A 20,563-nucleotide genomic window follows, 5' to 3' on the forward strand; every position below is an offset into this window, starting at 1 on the left:
TACCAGGCTCCTCCGTCCATGGGATTCTCCAGGCAACAATACTGGAGTGGGTCGCCATTGCCTTCACTAAAGAGTGCAGTTGAATGAAACAATAAAAAGGACCATCTGTATACTTCTCACACCACCTTTGCAGAGTCCCATGGGTATCTAATTTACTATGCATTTGATCATTGGGAACAACAGTTTTGTTTCAGTTCAGTTCAGTCGCTCAGTCATGTCTGACTCTTTGCGACCCCATGAATTGCAGCACACCAGGCCTCCCTGTCCATCACCAACTCCTGGAGTTCACTCAAACTCATGTCCATTAAGTCGGTGATGCCATCTAGCCATCTTATCCTCTGTTGTCCCCTTCTCCTCCTGCCCCCAGTCCCTCCCAGCATCAGAGTATTTTCCAGTGAGTCAACTCTTCACATGAGGTGGCCAAAGTATTGGAGTTTCAGCTTCAGCATCAGTCCTTCCAGTGAACACCCAGGACTGATCTCCTTTAGGATGGACTGGTTGGATCTCCTTGCAGTCTAAGGAACTCTCAAGAGTCTTCTCCAACACCACAGTTCAAAAGCATCTATTCTTCGGCACTCAGCTTTCTTCACAGTCTAACTTTCACATCCATACATGACCACTGTAAAAACCATAGCCTTGACTAGACGGACCTTTGTTGGAAAAGTAATGTCTCTGCTTTTGAATATGCTATCTAGGTTGCTCATAACTTTCCTTCCAAGGAATAAACATCTTTTAATTTCATGGCTGCAATAACCATCTGCAGTGATTTTGGAGCCCAAAAAATAAAGTCTGACACGGTTTCCACTGTTTCCTCATCTATTTGCCATGAAGTGATGGGACCAGATGCCATGATCTTCGTTTTCTGAATGTTGAGCTTTAAGCCAACTTTTTCACTCTCCTCTTTCACTTTCATCAAGAGGCTTTTTAGCTCCTCTTCACTTTATGCCATAAGGGTGGTGTCATCTGCATATCTGAGGTTATTGATATTTCTCCCAGAAATCTTGATTCCACCTTGCGCTTCTTCCAACCCAGCGTTTCTTATGATGTACTCTGCATATAGACAGCCTTGACGTAGTCCTTTTCCTATTTGGAACCAGTCTGTTGTTCCATGGCCAGGTTCTAACTGTTGCTTCCTGACATGCATATAGGTTTCTCAAGAGGCAGGTCAGGTGGTCTGGTATTCCCATCTCTTGCAGGATTTTCCACAGTTTATTGTGATCCACACAAAGGCTTTGGCATAGTCAATAAAGCAGTAATAGATGTTTTTCTGGAACTCTTCCTTTTTCCATGATTTAGTTGTGGTTTTAATGCCTGGTTTTAACAGTAGCTGTGATCCTGGCAGACTAATCTCCAGAGCGATTTTTTTAAGCGAAATGTAACGTTTAAAATAAGGGAACCAGTCACATTCCTTTTTTCCTTAAGCCTCCTGGATAGCGGCTTTAGACGCTGCTGGTGGACTTAAAAACAGGACCGGTGAGGAGGGGAGAGAGATCCAACTTTACTTGTTACTAACGAGGGGAAGGCAGGAAAGCCTGGGGCTCTCAGGACTCGGGCGCCTTCTCCAGTTCCGGTGGGAGACACACGGGCTGGGAGGAGGCCGGGGAAGTGAGACGCTGAGACGGGCGGACGAGAAAGGCCTTCCTGAGACACCCTACCGAGTCCAAGCGCATCTCCCAAGGAAGCGACACCTGGGGACGCTTTTCCTGTTGCTCCGGTCTTTCCCAGCTCCCGCGGCCGGGTCTCCCGGATCCCCTGGCCTGGGCTCGCCCCTCTAGCTCCCACGTCTTACTCTCTTCAATCTGTCTCCCACCCCCGGTTCGGCGAATCTGCTGGCGAGCGAGCGCAAGATGCCCAAGCTGCAGCCGGGGCCCCTGGGGTGGGGAGGGGCTGGCGGTTACCGCGGGGGCGCTGTACGCCACGTGGACCTACGTCTCCCCCGGCGCTGCCCCCACAGCGGCGACCACTCCGGCCGGGATCCCGCCCCGCAGCTCCGGCGCGCGGGCGCGCGGGAGGAGGGAAGCAAACCCGGGTGGTGGGGATGGAGAGGGGGAAAGTAAAGAGGGAGAAGGGCAAGGAGCCGGAGAAAGGGAAAATTCAGCAAAAAGGAGAGGAGAAAAACAAAAAGGTGGAGAAGGAGAAAATTAAGGAGAAAGATAAGGGGAAGGAGGAGAAAATTAAGGAAAAGAACGGGAAGGAGAAAACTGAGAAGGGGAAGGAGGAGAAAATTAAGGCGAAAGAAAAGGGGAAGGAGGAGAAAATTAAGGAAAAGGAGAACGGGAAGGAGAAAAAAGGGGGGAAGGAGGAGAAAATTAAGGAAAAGGAAAACGGGAAGGAGAAAAGTAAAAGAAATGAGGATGAAAAGAGGCAAGAGCGGGAGACGGAGAAAGAGAAGGAGCAATTCAAGGAAAAAGAGAAGGACAACAGCACGTTGATAAAAATCCCGCTGGCGCCGCTGGTAAGAGACCGCTGCCTCGGGCCCTCACCCGAGGCCATTATCCAGTGTTTTGCCGGCTCTGTTACGTGCGAGACCCCCGATGGGCTCGCGCCCGAAGGAATCCGGTCTCGTTTGCTGGCTTTGTATCCGCGGATGGAATCGGAATGTGCCAAGCTTCGAACGACCCATCTCGAGCCCCTTCTCCCCAGCCGCTCGCCCACTCACCCCTAACCCCGACCTTGTGTCCAGGTCTAGTGTTGAAGAAGACACCTTGCTGATGTTCAGAGCGGTGCTGGCAATAGCCTTTTTTCCAGCCCCATCTCTGCCCGGCGCCGAACACTAGCCCCCAGACCCTCACCACACGTGCTCTCTGTTCCAGTCTTTTCTGTTTTGGCGGGGGGAGGGGAAGGGGAAGGTGTAGGTTTCTTAAATTTGTGCAGGTTGTGTTTGGGGACTGCCTGGACCTTTTCTGTGGGCGCTCTGGTTACTATTATTTACATTGTTTTCAGATCACCAGCACCCAGAAGAGAGGGTCACAAATGTTTAACTGAGAGGCCTCAGAAACCAGCCTTTTAGTCATAAAAGGACAGATACGTATGATTCTACTTAGATGGTTTACCTAGTGTATTCAAACTCGGAGTCAAAGAGCAGAATGTTGGGGGATGGGGGATGAGGAGTTTAATGAGTACAGTTTGTTTTACAAGATGAATAGTTATGGGTAGTGGTGATGGTTGCACAGTATTATGAATGGAGTCGATATCACTCTGGGTTGGAAAATGGTTAAGATGGTAAATTTTGTGTTGTGTATGACTGTGTGTGACCCGTGGATGGTGTCCCGCCAGGCTCCTCCATTCTCCAGGCAAGAATACTGGAGTGGATTGCCATGCTTTTCTCTGGGGCATCTTCCCAACCCAGGGATGGAACCCACATCTCTTATATCTCCTACATTGGCAGGTGGGTCCTTTATTACTAGCGCCACCTGGGAAGCCCTTTATGTTGTGTACTTTGCCACAATTTAAGAATTGGGGGAGAAGAAAAAAGCATTATTTGGCTCAACTTAGTGAGCTCTATACTCCTGGAGTTCCTGAGCTCAGAGCTGCTTTCTGGTCCTAAACAATATGAATTATTAACAGAGATTTGATCTCTGGTAAAATAGCCAAAGAACTGATGCTTTCAAACTGTGGTGTTGGAGAAGACTTTTAATTAAGAGTCCTTTGGACTGCAAGATCAAACCAGTCAATCCTAAAGGAAATCAACCCCGAATATTCATTGGAAGGATTGATGCTGAAGCTGAAGCTCCATTACTTTAGCCACCTGATGTGAAGAGCCGACTCATTGGAAAAGACCCTGATGCTGGGAAAGATTGAAGGCAAAAGAAGTCAGCAGAGGATGAAATGGTTATATAGCATCACCAACTCAATGGAAGTGTTAGAGCAAACTCGGAGATAGGACAGGGAAGTCTGATGTGCTACAGTCCATGGGATTGCAAAGAGTTGGACACAACTTTGAGACTGAACACACAAAACAGACTATATAGATTCACTTATATTTAAAGGAATAACTTTTAACAAGGAACAGTGGTGTTGAATCATATTTCATGTCTGAACTGTTGGTTTACAGTAACCCCAGCTTTTCTTAAGAGATTATATACATGAGGAAGCTTGAGTTTTAGACTAAAAAGTAAGCAAAATGTAAAGCATCCGTGACTACAGAATTTCTCAATAAGGTCAGATGAGTGGCATCGATGTGATTGGAAAGGGAGTAGGGAATGGTTTTTATTCACAAAATTCATAAGATCCAAGATGCTATTATTTTAGGTACCACAGAGAAAGGGAAAAAAAAAATGCTTCCAGCCAAAATATGACATACTATAGATCATAAAGCCCTCATTTCAGAGATGTTAAAATGTGGAAAAAGAAATCTTGAAACTGATAAAATATGTTGGAGTAGCCCAAGTGTGGGGCCATTGGTGGAAGATAAAGAGGAGACACAGGCTACATCTTGCAGCCATTTCTTGGTCACCATTGCTTTAAAGCTTTCAATTACAACCATCCAATGACAGCCCCTTAGAGCAACATCTAGTCCCTTTTCCTTATGGTGACTGAGAATGACACTGTAACATTTAGATGCAGATGTAAGAGAATGGGGAGGAAGTGGGGGTGGATATAGGAAACACCTATGGAAGTACTGTTTGCTTTAAGAGCCATCAAGAATTCATTCCAGTAACAAACATTTACTTTAAAAAATTCTGTTATTCACTAGACAGGTTTCATAAATGATTCCCCATACATAAGTCTCTATTACAGCAGACCTTAAAACATCTTATTTTTACAGATCTTCTATATTACAGACAAGAGGGACAGGGATAGATGTATAGTGCTGTTGAGGATCACTTTTTTTTTTTTTTAACAGAAATCTAGTCTAAGTCTAAGGCTTCCCTGGTGGCTCAGACGGTAAAGAATCTACCTCCAATGTGGGAGACCTGGGTTCGATCCCTGGGTCAGGAAGATCCCTTGGAGAAAGAAATGGCAACCCACTCCAGTATGCTTGTCTGGAGAATCTCATGGACAGAGGAGCCTGGCGGGCTACAGTCCATAGGGTCACACAGAGTCAGACGTGACTGAAGCGACTTAGCATGCAGTCTGTGTCCAATGTCAACATTTACTGTTCAAGCAGAAATGTATAGGATTATTATTTTTAAACCAATGGTCTTGAAGATGTGTACAAGTTTTTTTTTTTTTTTCCCCATATATGAGAAACCTCTTTGGTAAACTTTTTGAGAAATAGAATTCCTATGAACAGTCTAACTGGGTTGCTCATTTATTACTGTTTACATTGAAGTTTGTATGCTAAAAGCCACCTTTCTGAGCACTCTGAACTTTCTGTTTCTCTCTTCATACCAGTCTGCCCTTCTTGTCCCTCAAACACTTGTCATAAAAATTTCTAAGGCTGGTATGCTGGTGGAATACGTCTTCCTAAAGTTTACAATTCTAATTCATCAGGTTTTAGCATGAGAGTTTAACTAGTTTAACAATTTTTATAGTCTTTGCCTTTTCATTTAATATTTATATTAAAAAGTACAGAAGAGAGTAACCTTGCCCTAAGAACGTTTAATCTATGATTCAATTTGGGGAGACAAGACAGATTAATAATATGAGACCTTAGATGCTTACGTGCCAAGTGGCAGAGTCAATACATAGACCAAGAAGGTCCCAAGACCCCAAACAACAAACTGAATTCTCATGCAGTCTCCAATGGACATGAACTAGGGAAGCCAAGTGAAGTGTGAAAACTGGCCCTGAAAATATGGCACCTCCTATAAATCCTGATATATATAAAGTATTTATGTGATAAATTAACACAGGAGTTGGAAGATGGAGAGAGGGTATGCAGTTAATATCACATAAGTAATGACTGATTATATAAAATACAAACTGACTAGTACAGTTTGTTCTAGACCTATTAAATTTTTTTGCAAAGTTTTATACAATTTCACAAATATTGTCAAGCGCACTTCCCAGAGCCAAGAAAACAAGGCCCTGATAGCATATTATTGCCTTATCTTTTGTTTCACAGGAGAAAAATAAGCAGATCCTAGTGCTGGGCCTGGATGGGGCAGGAAAGACCAGTATTCTCCACTTCCTAGCTTTAAACCGAGTCCAGCGCAGTGTGGCCCCCACCCAAGGTTTCAATGCAGTGTGCATCAGCACTGGGGACCACCAGATGGAGTTCCTGGAGAGTAAGCGCTCTTTCTCAGTGGTTCTGGGGGTAGCTAATAGCTTATACAGCCACATGATTGTCAAACCTTAACCAGATGCGATGTTGTTAACATCACATGGGTCCTTATGAAATGAATGATAAAATGAATACGAAATGGATGATAGGTCTTTATGAAATGAAACACTGGGTCAAATTTTCCTAGACTTTTAAAATGCATATGTAGATGAATGCTAGGGTGCAATGTGGGTAAAATCACTTTCTGTTCTTTTTATTTTCTCCTTTTCCCAGTGGTGGTAATAAAAGGGAGTTGAGAGGAAGGCTTTAGCACCCTCTCCTTTAACAGCCCCCCTCCTCCTTACTACCCCCCCATAAAAATCCAATCTAAGCAAATATAGTGTGCTTCCTTCTCGAAAATGCAAATATTCACAAACCTCTTATGACCAGATCACCACATATATACTCTTGTAATCAGATCACAACCCAGAAGCCCCTACTCTATAGTAATTCTGGAGTCACTGCCTCTCAGAATATTGCTGTTTCCCAAAGTTGCATCAGATCCTCTTGTCTTCTCTTTACACTCTCCCAAATTTATCTATCCAGCCAAACATACCCGAATGCCACCTGACATCTCTACCTGGCTGTCTCATCGGCCTCTCAAACCTAACATTGTCCAAGCAAATGCTTGATATAGCTCCATATCTGTTCCTGTCCCTGTAATCCACTGATCAGTAAATGTCTCCTCACCTATCAAGATGCTCAAGCCAGAGGACCGGGCATTTTCTGTACCCCCACCTCCAGTATGCAAGGAAAAGTCTATGAATTTTTGCTTTCATCCAGTTGTGAAGAGAAAATGGTGGGCAGAGAAACTGTTAAACCTGTAGGCAAATCTTTCTGATAAAAGCATTATTAGGAATAGAGATTTCAATTTTCTCAGAAGCTATAGAAGAAATAATATTTTTAATGAAATAGATGGCTAGGAAAAGAGTCTCAGAATATAAAAAGTGAAAAAGGATGGGGGTTGGGGGCGGCGGGAAGGAAAGGAAAGAGAAAAGAAAGGAAGATAGGAAGAAAAAAATTCCAATTAAGGGGGAAACTGGACAGATCTGTTGGAGTGAGGAGTTTCAACATGTGTTTGTCAATTATTAATGGAATCAAGGAGAAAAAAACTGCAGAGAGTATATAATGTTTGAACACAGTCAACCAATTTGATCTAATGAACAATATAAAATTGTCTAATTCTTCTCAAATACCCATGGAACAGTAAACAAACACGGACCACTTCCTGGGCCATATAGCAAGTCTTAATGGCGTTTTCAAAGAGACATCATATAAACTGTGTTCTCTATTTTACCATTAAATTAGAAGTTAATATCTAGGGACTTCCCTGGTGGTCCAGTGGTTAAGAATCTACCTTCCAATACAGGAGATATGGGTTTGATCCCTCGTCGTGGAAGTAAGATCCCACATGCCATGGGACAACAGAGCCCATGCCCCACGACTACTAAGCCCAGGCTCTGGGGCCCTCACTCCACCGCTGGAGTGTCGCCTGCACGACACAGTGGCGATCCCCTCACCACAACTAAGACCTGATGCAGCCAACAATAAGTAAATGGATAATTTTTTTCCAGTCCTGCACCCTCCCCAACTAATATTTTCTTAAAAAAGAAGTTAATAACTAAAAGATAACAATTCCTATTATAGATGAAATGTCATGGTGTTGGCAAAAAAAAAGATGGGAATGCCTGTTTAAGCTCGTATGCTAAAGGATACGAATTACTTACATTACATTCTTTTAAAAAATTAAAACACAAAATACTTCGAAGAATGACCAGCCTGGCTCTCTATACAAAGGAGAACAAAGGAAAGGCAAATAAAGACCCTTTCGTATTAGTTTTTGAAATGTTTTTGTTAAGTGCCTATAACAGTGGCCTGCACACTTTTCCTGCAAAGGGCTCAAGAGTAGATAACGTAGACTTTGTGGCCACATGATCTCTGTGCTGCTACTCAATCCTGCGAAAGCAACCCAGACACCATGTGTGAACAAACCTGCGTGTCTGTGTTGTCACACAACTTTGCTTGTACTGAAATCCAACTGTGATATAATGGTCATGTGTTACAAAATGGTATTCTTTTTTTCTCCAAATGTTTAAAAATATAAAACTCATTTTTTGTTCACGGGCTGTACAAAAACAGGCAGTGAGCCAGGTTTAGTCTGTGGGCCATCATTTGTCAATTTCTGTCCCAGGAGAAAAATAAAAACTGAATTCGTTGTGTCTGGGAAACTTTCTTCTGGGAAGCATCAGCAGAATGAAATAACCCAAAGACATTTTTTTTCTGAGGCAAGTATTCTTGAATACCCACAGGACCATATTAACTTTTAGTGCAAGATTAAAGAAAGGAAATTAGATTGGGGGTTTCGACAAAGGAAAAAAGTTGTGCAAGAGAGGCTAGCCAATGACATTTAAATCAGTCCATCTAAGACATTTTAGAGAAACGTGTTTTAACCCACCACCCTGAATTCTTTCAGTAGACCACTCCTATTTACTGATTCATACTTGATAGACATGCACTGGCTGTCACAACTGCTTTGTATAACAGATCAAGAGGCATCCACGGTGGTACAAATTTGCAATGTAGGACACCTGAGTTTGATCCCTGCCTGGGTTGGAAAGATCCCCTGGAGAAGGAAATGGCAACCCACTCCAGTATTCTTGTTTGGGAAATCCCATGGACAGAGGAGCCTGGCAGTCCGTGGGGTTGCAAGAGGTGGACCCGACTTGTGACTAACTACCACCATGCTGGTCCTTTGTGTTCCAGAACTTAATGAACCACTTGTGGAGGGTAAATATCCCCACCAATCATTTCCCCAGAAACATCACTCTGCTTGTCCTCAGAATTGGGTCTAGTCTTACAGTGGTTTTTTATCAGAAGACCTGCCAGTGTTCAGAAATTATAAAAATGTGCCTTACCTGGCTGCCTCGATGGACTCTTCTGAGATTTGTGTGTATGTGCGTGTGTGTTCTTCCTTTGCTTTTCTTTGTAGTTGGCGGCAGCGAACCTTTCCGTTCTTATTGGGAAATGTACCTGTCCAAGGGCTTGCTGTTGGTATTTGTGGTGGATTCAGCAGATCACAAAAGATTACCTGAAGCCAAGAAATACCTTCATCAACTAATTGGAACAAACCCAGTCCTTCCTCTGGTTGTGTTTGCAAACAAACAGGTAAAAATCTGTGCAAATATAAAGTGTACTCAATATTTTTTTTATTAATGCAGTAAACAGAAATGTTTACTTTTTGAATTTGATCTTTTAAATTTATTTTTTAAATTTGATTTTTTAAAATTAGAGTATAATTGTTTTACAATGTTATGTTAGTTTCTGCTAACAGAAGTGAATCAGTCCTAATACACAGATACCGCCTCCCTCTTGGACCTCCCTCCCAACCCCTATCCCACCCTCCTAGGTCATCACAGAGTGCTGAGTTGAGCTTCCTGTGCTTTATAGCAGGTTCCCATTAGCTATCTATTTTGCACATGGTAGTGTATATTTGTTGTTGTTCTTTAGTCACTAAATCATATCTTACTCTTGTGCTACACCATGGACTGTTGTAGCCTGCCAGACTCCTCTGATGGGATTTCCCAGGCGAGAATACTGGAGCAGGTTGCCATTTCCTTCTCCATGGGATCTTACCCACCCAGGGATTGAACCCACGTTTCCTGCATTGGCAGGTAGAGTCTTTACCAATGAGCCACTGGGCAAGCCTGGTAATGTATATATGTCAGTCCTAATCACCCAATTCATCCCACGCTCTCCTTTCCCCTCTATGTCCACAAGTCAATTTTCTCCCTCTGAGTCTCTATTCCTGCCTTGGAAATAGATTCATCTGTACCGTTTTTCCAGATTCCACATGTATGTGTTAATATACGATGTTTTTCTCTTTCTCACTTACTTTACTCTGTATGACAGACTCTAGGTCCAACTACATCTCTGCAGATGACCCAAAGAAACATCTGCTTTTAAGAGCTAAATATTCAGTAATATGCTATATGTTCATTTCAATTTATACTATTAGGTCTACTGGAGTATACAATCAGCCCTCCTTATCTGTGATTCACCCAGCTGTGGATCAGGGGGAAAAAAACCATAAAGTTCCAAAAAGTAAAACTCGTGTTTGCCACATGTGAGCAACTGTTTTCATAGCATTTACCTTGTATTAGATATTATAAGTAGTCTAGAGATGATTAAAGTATATGGGAAGATGTGCATAGGTTATTTGCATAAATGACACCATTTTATATAAGGGGCTTGAGCAGATTCTGATGTCTTCTAGGGTCCTGCAACCAATCCCCACCAAGATACCAAGTAAAAGTGAAAGTGTTAGTCGCTCAGTCGTGTCTGAACGCTTTTCGACCCCATAGACTGTAGCCTGCCAAGCTCCTATGTCCATGGAATTCTCCAGGCAAGAGCACTGGAGTAGATTGCCATTCTGTTCTCCAGGGGATCTTCCCAACCCAGGGATGGAACCCAGGTCTCCCTCATTATAGGCATATTCTTTACTGTCTGAGCCACCAGGAAAGCCCACAGCTATAAATTCATTCAGAACAGAGACTGTCATTCACCTTTGTGTCCCATGTAAAACCTAGTATACCACCTTGTATATAGTAGGAATTCAATAAATATCTGTTAAGTTTAATTAAATAAACATTACAGACTGTTGAATTTATTTCAACAAAATCTTTGAGTGCTTACTATGTATCATGGACTTCCCTAGTGGCTCAGGTGGTAAAGAATCTGAGAGACCTGGGTTTGATCCCTGGATTGGGAAGATCCCCTGGAGAAGGGAATGGCAACCCATTCCAGTATTCTTGTCTGGAGAATCCCATGGATAGAGGAGCCTGGCAGGCTACAGTCCATGGGGTTGCAAAGAGTCTAAGCGACTAACACACACACACACACACACACACACAATGTGTCAGTATACAGAAGTAGTTTTAGATTAGCTGGCCTGACCTGAATTTCACACACATGCATTAAAGTATTAAACACTCATGAAGAAATGGACCTTGTGCAGTGTTGGTGGGGATGTCAAATGGTGCAGCCGCTATGAAAAACAGTATGGCAGTTCCCTACGAAATTAAAAATAGAATTTTAATATAGTCCAGCAGTTCCACTTCTGGGTGTATTACCAATAGAATTGAAAGCAGGAACTCAAACAGGTGTTTGCACACCCGTGTTCATAGCAGAATTATTCCCAGTAGCCAAAAGGTAGAAGAAACCCAGGTGCCCATCCACACATGAACGGATAAACAAAATGTGGTGTACAGTGTATATTATTCAGCCTTAAATGTGTCAGGAAATTCTGACACATGCTACACCATGGATGAACTTTAACATTATGCTAAGTGAAATAAGCCAGTCACAAAAGACAAATAATGTATGATTACACTTTTCTGAGGTCCCCTAGAGCAGTTAAGGGCTTCCCTGGTGCCTCAGATGGTTAAAGAATCCACCTGCAATGTGGGAGACCTGGGTTCAGTCCCTGGGTTGGGAATGCCAACCTGGAGGAGGGCATGGCAACCCAGTCCAATATTCTTGCCTGGAGAATCCCCATGGACAGAGGAGCCTGGCAGGCTACAGTCCATGGGGTCGCAGAGTCAGACACGAATGAGCGACTAAGCACAGAGCAGTTAAAATCAGAGAGATAAAAAAAAAGTAGTTGCTAAGGGCTGAGGGAGGGAGAAATGGGAAGCTATTGTTTAATGGGTACAAAGTACCAGTTTTACAAGTTGAAGTGTTCTGAAGATGGTGTACAATAATGTGAATTCACTTAACTGTACACCAAACTGTACACTTCAAAATGGCTAATATGGAAAATTTTGTTATGTATATCTTACTACAGTAAAAGAAATTTAAAAAAAAACATTAAACATCTATAGCATTGTGCAGGCATACCTAATTTTATCGCACTTCACTTTGTTGTGCTTTGTAGATATTGTGATTTTTACAAATTGAAGGTTTGTGGCAACCCTGCATGGAGTAAGTCTATAGGCGCCATTTTCCCAACTGCTTTTTCTCACTTTATGTCTCTGTGTTGCCTTTTGGTGATTGTTGCAATATTTCCAACTTTTAGAATTATTATATTATGATGATCTCTGATCAGCAACCTTTGATGTTACTATTTTAAAAAGATTATGACTTGCTGAAGGCTCAGATGATGGTTAGCATTTTTTTAGCAATAAGGTATTTTTAAATTAAGGCATGTACATATTTTTAGACATAATGCTATCACACACTTAATAGATTACAATAGTGTTAAAGTAACTTTTCTATGTACCAGGAGACAAAAAAAATTCACATGACTCGCTTTATTGCAGTATTCACTTTATCACAGTAGTCTGGAACCAAATATGCAGTGTCTCTGCAGTGTGCTTGTAATGCTGCAGCCTCTCTCTCAATTGCCAGGCTTATCAGTCATAAGAGAGCTCAGTTCCTACCCTTTCTCCCACTCCTATGAGTGAGTGTTTATGGAAGTAAAATAAATCATTATAATGATGATCTAAAAGTAGGAGCCTATATTAAAGTCCAGCATAAATGCTAGTCCAGCAGATTATTTTTTTTTAGACGCTGGAGTTTTTTTTTTTTTTTCTAACTGAACATCATAAGTACCACAAACTATGACGATTTAGAAGATCATGGTAAATGTAAGTGAGCTGTATAGTATTGCATTGCATGACTATACCACCACTTTACTATTTTCTTGTTGGGCGTTTGGGTTATTTCCAATTTTTCATTGTTGTAAAGAGTTCTATAGTGAATCTTCATGTATGTGTCTTTTCATAGATGTGTACCAACAGTTCTCTAGTGCATGAGGAATTGCTGGGTTTGGGGATTTGTACCTTGTGGCTCAGCTGGTAAAGAATCCGCCTGTAATGCAGGAGACCTGGGTTCGATCCCTGGGTTAGGAAGAGCCCCTGGAGAAGGGCAAGGCTACCCACTCCAGTATTCTGGCCTGAAGAATTCCAAGGACTGTATAGTCCCTGGGGTTGCAAAGAGTCAGACACGACTGAGTGCCTTTCACTTTTCTTTCACATATTCAGTATTACTAGATATTACCAAGTTGCTTTCCAAAGATATTGAACCAATTTATTCTTCCTACCAGCAGTATATGACAGTTTTTATATCTCTACAGCCTTGTTAATACTCGGTTTGTCAAACTTTCATTTTTGCCAGTCTCATGAGAATGAAATTTTATCTTATTATTCTAATTTGCATTTCCTTAATTACTAGTGAGCCTGAACATTTTTTTCAGATGTTCACTGGTTATTAGTTTCAGATTAGTTTCATTCTTTGAAGCAAATTTCCATATCTGTGAATTAGCTTTTAATATCTTTCCCCAAATTCCTATTGGAATGTTTATCTTTTCTCATTTGAGTGGTAGGAGTCTTTCATATCTTTTGGAAAAATCATCCTATTTCTGTTACATGCATTACAAATATCTTCTCTAGCAACCTATTGCAGAGAAGGCAATGGCACCCCACTCCAGGAACGGGGGAGCCTGGTGGGCTGCTGTCTGTGGGGTCGCAACCTATTGTTAACATTTTACTTTGCTATGGTTCTCTTTTTAATACACAGGTTTTCATTTGTAATAGTCCAATTTATCAATACTTTCCTTTGTGGTTTATATCTCTTCATCAAATTGAATAAATAGGACCATTTGGTGTCAGATTTATAACTTTTACTGGGGTTTAATAATAAAATGTTTGGATATTCTCAGACAGTAAAGAATCTGCCTGCAATGCAGGAGACTGGGTTCAGTCCCTGGGTCCAGAAGATCCCCTGGAGAAGGGAATAGCAACCCACTCCAGTATTCTTGCCTGGAGAATTCCATGGACAGAAGACACAGTCCCTGGGGTCACAAAGACTTGGACTCAACTGAGCAGCTAACACACATTCTAGTTTAAGGTCATGTTGGTTATTACTCCTTGATCAAAGTAATTTAAGCTTTTAGATGACTCACTGTTTCAAGTTATTACATAAATATTTTTTAAAAGTCATCTTACTATCGTTATTCTTTGAGTGATGACATCTATTAGGGCACAATTATGTGAGTGTGGAATACACCTGATATTTATCCCTGATGTTCTTTTATCATTACAAGGAGCCCCTCCTCCCTTCCAACACCCTTTTATTTTCTTCCTCTCCAATTCCATTGGTGGCATTTCTTTTAACTTGAGACATCGTCCACATGTTACTAGATTCATTAAAACAATTGCAAAATTCACTACATGCTCTAAGACTAAGTGAATTCAGGTTTCAGACAGGCAATAAAGTGGAAGAACCAGAAAAGGTAATGATACTACATGAAGAAAACCTCACAGACTTAAAAGAATTTGATAGGTTCATATTGGTACAAGAAAAAATGACAATTTTGTACTATTTTAAAACTTTGGGAGAACACTGTGAAACAAAAAGCCAATTACAAATTGAATGTTAAGAGTGAAAATGCTTAAACTTTTGCAGAAGACTTAAAAATTATAACTGAATCTGCATATGTATTTAGGAGAGGGAATATCAGAGGTTATTTGCCATAAATAATTCTTGATGTGTGAGAGGCAAAGAAATATGTTTCAATCTTAGCATGCAGCATAAACACATGCTTTTTGTCTCCTCATTTTAATCTCTCTGCTCTCTGCTTCTTCGGATGGGTTTTCCTCCTTTAAGCCTTCCCCACTTCTCCATCTCATCTTCTTTCCCTCCACCTGTCCCTTGCCTCTCAGCCTTCTTCACCTACTATGCCATTTTCTAAACTTATTCTGTCCCTGATCCCTTCTCTACCTCCCTCCATCCCCCCAAATTTGATGTAAAACTTTTTGTTCAGTAGAAATAATTTTTGCAAAAGAAAACTTACATTTGGCAAATGTTATAATCAATAAAATATTATATGACAAAAACCAATTAATGAATCAAGCTTCTGTTGTAAAGACAAATTAAAAATAATCTTGGAGGGCTTCCCTGATTCTTCAGTGGAAAAGAATCTGCCTTCCAATGCAAGAGACACAGTTTGGATCTCTGATCAGGCAAGATCCCACATGTCGCAGAGCCATTCAGCCACAACTGTTGAACCTGAGCTCTAGAGCCAGGGAGCTGCAATTACTGAGCCCTTGCGCTGCAACTACTGAAGCCCAAGCTCTACAGCCTGTGCTCTGCAATAAAAGAAGCCACCACGATGAGAAGCCCAAGCACCACAACTAGAGAAAAGCCCGTGCAGCAACAAAGACCCAGCACAGCCAACAATAAATAATTCATTAAGTTATTTTTAAAAATTAAAAAAATAAGTCTTGGGAAAATTCAGACAAAATTAGAAAAACAAAACTAGAAGCAGATCACACTGGTTAGGAAATGGATTAAGGTATTATATTGGCTTAACTTTGTTCCAGAAAATACTCTTTTGATAATAACTCATAAATGCTGATATAATTCCGATGAAAATCTTTATATTCAAACGGCCTTTAGGATCCTAGTAATGGGATTTCAATATCCTCGATATTATCATGGAGGTGCAGTCATTGAGAGTCATAAATGTATCCATCCAAAAATGTTGCAAAATAACCAACTTTTTCTCAATTCTTTTTCTATTCTTGTGAAGGATCTTGAAGCAGCCTATCACATTACAGATATCCATGAAGCTTTGGCATTATCTGAGGTGGGAAATGACAGGAAGATGTTCCTGTTCGGAACCCAGGTGACTGAGAATGGCTCAGAGCTACCTTCCCTCATACAAGATGCCAGAGACCTAATTGCACACCTGGCTGCAGACATGAGTAACCAGGCATAGCCCACCGCGAGTCACTTTGGGTGTCACCAGGGAACGTGACGTGGCGGGCTGGAAGCCAAAATTCCCACTTTCAAATAAAAAGTAAGCCATTTCCTGTTTTCTCAATGCACGACACATATGCACATATAAGATAATGTTAATTGATTAAAAGCATCTCTGTTTAGATTTTGAACTTTAAAAGTATTGGTAAACAATGTGTTTGGAGGGATTTGGATTTTTAATCAACAAAATTAAAGTGAAAATTAGTAAGCATTCATCCCGTTTGTAGTTTCTTGGTGAAATGAGATTTACATTAAAATATTCTAATAACTTTCCTCTTTTCAAGTAAATCCAGGTGTCTTTTCTTTAAGAGGATCCATTTAACAATGTGGGAAAAGAAATCAGGATAGGGCAATAAGAAAAGTAAACACTATCAAAGTCACATAGCAATACAAATTAACAGCATTCAGAAAGATTTAGGAACGGCTTCTTTCTAAGAAACTACCACTAACAGAACACCGTAGGGATTTGTGTTTCGATTTCTTGATAGTTTATTTTTTTTATATAGATAAGCTTTCTCTTTCCTAGAAATATTTAAGAGTGATAACTCTGCTTACCTACAGATATGATACAAATCCAACTTTTAACCTTAGTGTCTTCTCCTGATTTCTTTTTTTAAAAAGACTTCCAGCTTCCAGTCCAGCATGTAAGAAGCTTGGAAGCCATGAGCCCATTCTAACAAGTAAAAAGCTGAACAGACTGAAAAATCAGCATTGGAGAGACTAACGGAAATCAGAGGATAACAGTTTACCAGAGCAGAGACTCATAATGGGAAACTCCCCATGGGAACCAGTGCCTGCCTGTTAGTCACTCAATTGTGTCCAACTCTTGGCCACCCATGGGCTGTAGCCTGCCAGGCTCCTCTGTCCATGGGATTCTCCAGGCAAGGATACTAAAGTGAGTTGCCATTCCCTTCTATAGGGGATCTTCCCAACCCGGAACTGAACCTGAGTCTTCTGCATTGCACGCAGATTCTTTACCACTGAGGCACTAGGGAATCCCACTCTGGTATTACCAGAGAATAACCAGAGCCTAACTGACCTGGAGGAAACGAAATACCCAACTCTAGTCCACTCCAGTCATTCTGTTCCACGTAAGAGGGCAGAAAACTAAGACTTAAGTCTGCAGCAGAGTCTCTAAAAGGCTGAGACCTCATCATAAAACTATAGAATATTCTCCCTTCCCCTACCCCCACCTCACCAACCCATCGCTAAAGGCCTGTTTACAGAAGTTCCTTTTACCCAATACATCATGCCTGGCTATCAGGAAAAGCTACAAGACATACTAAAAGGAAAAATCACAGAAAAGACACAGCATGCACTGTACAGAAATGAAGAATGTTTGATGGGATTGTTAAAAGACTAGACACAGCTGAGGAAAGAATCTTTGAGCTTGAGGATATCTCAATAGAAACTTCCAAAACTGAAAATCTAAGAGAGCAAGGACTAGAAAAACAGAACAGAACATGTAAGGACTGTGGGACAACTATAAAAGTTGCAATATGTGTTTAATGGGAAACCAGAAAGAGGAAAGAAAGGAACAATAAATATTTGAAACAGTGACTGAGAACTTCTCCAAATTAATGTCAGACACCAAACCAGAGGTCTCAGAAGTGCAGAGAACATCAAGTAGGATAAATACCCCAAAAAAACAATATATAGACATATCACTTTTAAGCTGCAGAAAATCAAAGACGAAGAAAATGTAAAACCCAGAAAAGAGTCAGAGGGGAAAACACCTTACCATGAAGGATCAAAGATAAGAAATACATTACACTTCTTAGAAACTGTGGAAATGGAGAGTGGAATAAATATAGCTTTGAGAGAAAGAACAATCAGCCTAGAATTTTGTACCCTGTGAAATCCTTCAAAGGTGAAAGGGCTTCCCTGGTGGCTCAGTGGTAAAGAACCCTCCCGGTAACGTAGGAGACATGGGTTCTATTCCTGATCCAGGAAGATCCCACAGGCCACGGAGCAGCTAAACCCGTGTGCCGCAACTACTGAGCCTGTGCTCCCCAGGAGCCGCAACTACTGAAGGCTGGAGCCCTCGAGCCCGCAACTAGAGAAGCCACCATGATGAGAAGCCTGCACAATGCAACCATAGTGTAGCCCCCACTCTCTGCAACTGGAGAAAAGCCCATGCAGCCACAAAGAGCCAGTGTAGCCAAAACTTAAAATTAATTAATTAAAAAAAATTTTAAGTGAAGAAAAAAGAATCTCTGAGACAAAAATTGAGGGAATTTGTGGCCAGTACGTCTGCACTGCAAGAATGATTAAAAGAGAAGAAAAATAATAGAGTTCAGAAATTTGAATCTATATAAAAGAACAACACTGGAAAAAGAATAAGTGAGGATAAAATTAAAACTTATTTTTCTTATTCTTAATTGATCTAAGAGATTACAGTTTCTTCAAAATAATCACAGCAACCACTATATTTGACCACGTATGTTTATGTGTGTGTATAAATGTTATGACAGCAGTGATAGAAGGAATGAGAGGAAGGAATTAGGATTTAGTCATCATAAGGTTTTCACACTACTTGTGAAATGGTATAGTGTTATTTAAAGTAGACTTGGATTTGTTGTTAATATATATCACAAACTAAGACAACCACTGAAAAAATAAAGGAAGTTATAACTGATATGCCAAAAAAAGAGAGAAAATGAAATCAAGTAAAATGCTCAAAACCACAAAAAGGAGAAAAAAAAGTGGAAGATAAAAAGAGAAACAATGAACAAGGACAAATAGAAAACAATAAAAAATATGGTATCTATTAATCCAACTAAATCAATAATTACTTTGTAGGTCAAGGGTCTAAACGCACCAATTGAAAGACAGAAATTGTCAGGGAGGATTTAAAAACAAGATCCAGCCATATGTTGCCTACAAGAAACTTAAAGTATAAAGAGACATATGGATTAAAATTAAATGAATGGAGAAAGATATAACACTAACCAAAAGAAAGGAGTAATAGCTATATTAATTTCAGACAGAGAAGACTTAAGAGTAATGAAAGTTACCAGGGATAAAGAGGGCAATTATATGTAAAGCACAAAGAACATCAAACTAAAAAGCCTCTACATAGCAAAAGAAACCATCAACAAAATAACAGTCAATGGATTGGGGAAAATATTTGTCAACCACATATCTAATAAAGGGTTAATATTAAAAAGATATAAAGAACTCATACACTCCATTACAGAAAAATATAAAGGACAAAGGACCTGAGCAGACTTTTTTTTCCCCCAAAGAAGTTCTTTTATAAATAACAAGTACATGAAAATATACTCAACATCACTCATCATTAGGGAAATATCAATTAAGCAATGAGATATCCCCTCAAGCCTAGTAGAATGGCCATCATCAAAAAGACAAGATAACAAGTGCTGCCTTGGATGTAGAGCAAAGGGAATCTTTGGTATTGTTGGTGGGACTGTAAATTGGTACAGCCACTGTGAAAAAGAGTATGGAGGCTTCTCAAAAAATTAAAATAGACATGGGAAATAGATGGGGAAACAGTGGAAACAGTGTCAGACTTTATTTTGGGGGGCTCCAAAATCACTGCAGATGGTGACTGCAGCCATGAAATTAAAAGACGCTTACTCCTTGGAAGAAAAGTTATGACCAACCTAGATAGCATATTCAAAAGCAGAGACATTACTTTGCTGACTAAGGTCCGTCTAGTCAAGGCTATGGTTTTTCCAGTGGTCATGTATGGATGTGAGAGTTGGACTGTGAAGAAGGCTGAGTGCCAAAGAATTGATGCTTTTGAACTGTGGTGTTGGAGAAGACTCTTGAGAGTCCCTTGGACTGCAAGGAGATCCAACCAGTCCATTCTGAAGGAGATCAACCCTGGGATTTCTTTGGAAGGACTGATGCTAAAGCTGAAACTCCAGTACTTTGGCCACCTCATGCGAAGAGTTGACTCACTGGAAAAGACTCTGATGCTGGGAGGGGTTGGGGGCAGGAGGAGAAGGGGACGACCGAGGATGAGATGGCTGGATGGCATCACTGAGTCGATGGACATGAGTCTGAGTGAACTTCGGGAGATGGTGATGGACAGGGAGGCCTGGTGTGCTGCGATTCATGGGGTCGCAAAGAGTCGGACACAACTGAGCGACTGAACTGAACTGAACTGACCATATAATTCAGCAACACCACTTCTGAGACTATAACCAAAGGAAATGAAAATACTAACTCAAAAAGATATCTGCACCACATTGTTCCTAGCAGCATTATTTACAATAGCAAAGACATAGAAACAACCTAAGTGTCTGCTGATGGGCAAATGGATAAAAGAATCTGTAGTGTATATGTATGTATCATACATACATATATACATACCTACATACATATGGTGGAGTATTATTTAGACGTAAAAAAGGAAATTCTATCATTTGCAACATGGATGGACCATGAAACATTATGCTAAACGAAATAAGACAAGCAGAGAAAAGCAAATATTATATGATTTCACTGATATGTGGAATTTAAACAAAACAAACACATTCCTAAAAAGAAATCAGATTTGTGGTTACA

At 40.7% G+C, this 20,563-nt stretch overlaps 1 protein-coding gene across 1 annotated transcript; it reads left to right on the plus strand.

Moving 5' to 3' along the window:
* Positions 1-1,847: 1,847 nt before the first annotated feature.
* Positions 1,848-16,291, plus strand: ARL9 (ADP ribosylation factor like GTPase 9). Its single transcript, XM_040237314.1, has 5 exons — positions 1,848-1,997; positions 2,132-2,455; positions 6,011-6,173; positions 9,198-9,373; positions 15,798-16,291. Exons 1-5 carry the CDS (start codon positions 1,848-1,850, stop codon positions 15,984-15,986), a joined length of 1,002 nt encoding a protein of 333 aa, XP_040093248.1. The 3' UTR covers positions 15,987-16,291.
* The last annotated feature ends 4,272 nt before the right edge of the window (positions 16,292-20,563 follow it).

The sequence above is a fragment of the Oryx dammah genome, unplaced genomic scaffold (assembly GCF_014754425.2).
Source record: "Oryx dammah isolate SB20612 unplaced genomic scaffold, SCBI_Odam_1.1 HiC_scaffold_3, whole genome shotgun sequence".
NCBI classification, from domain to species: domain Eukaryota; kingdom Metazoa; phylum Chordata; class Mammalia; order Artiodactyla; family Bovidae; genus Oryx; species Oryx dammah.

Coding starts and splice junctions, on each gene's coding strand:
- ARL9 (XM_040237314.1), top strand. CDS start 1,848: ATGCCCAAGCTGCAGCCGGGGCCCCTGGGGTGGGGAGGGGCTGGCGGT. Junction 1,998..2,131: donor CCGCCCCGCAGCTCCGGCGC/GCGGGCGCGCGG, acceptor AAAAAGGTGGAG/AAGGAGAAAATTAAGGAGAA. Junction 2,456..6,010: donor AAATCCCGCTGGCGCCGCTG/GTAAGAGACCGC, acceptor TTTGTTTCACAG/GAGAAAAATAAGCAGATCCT.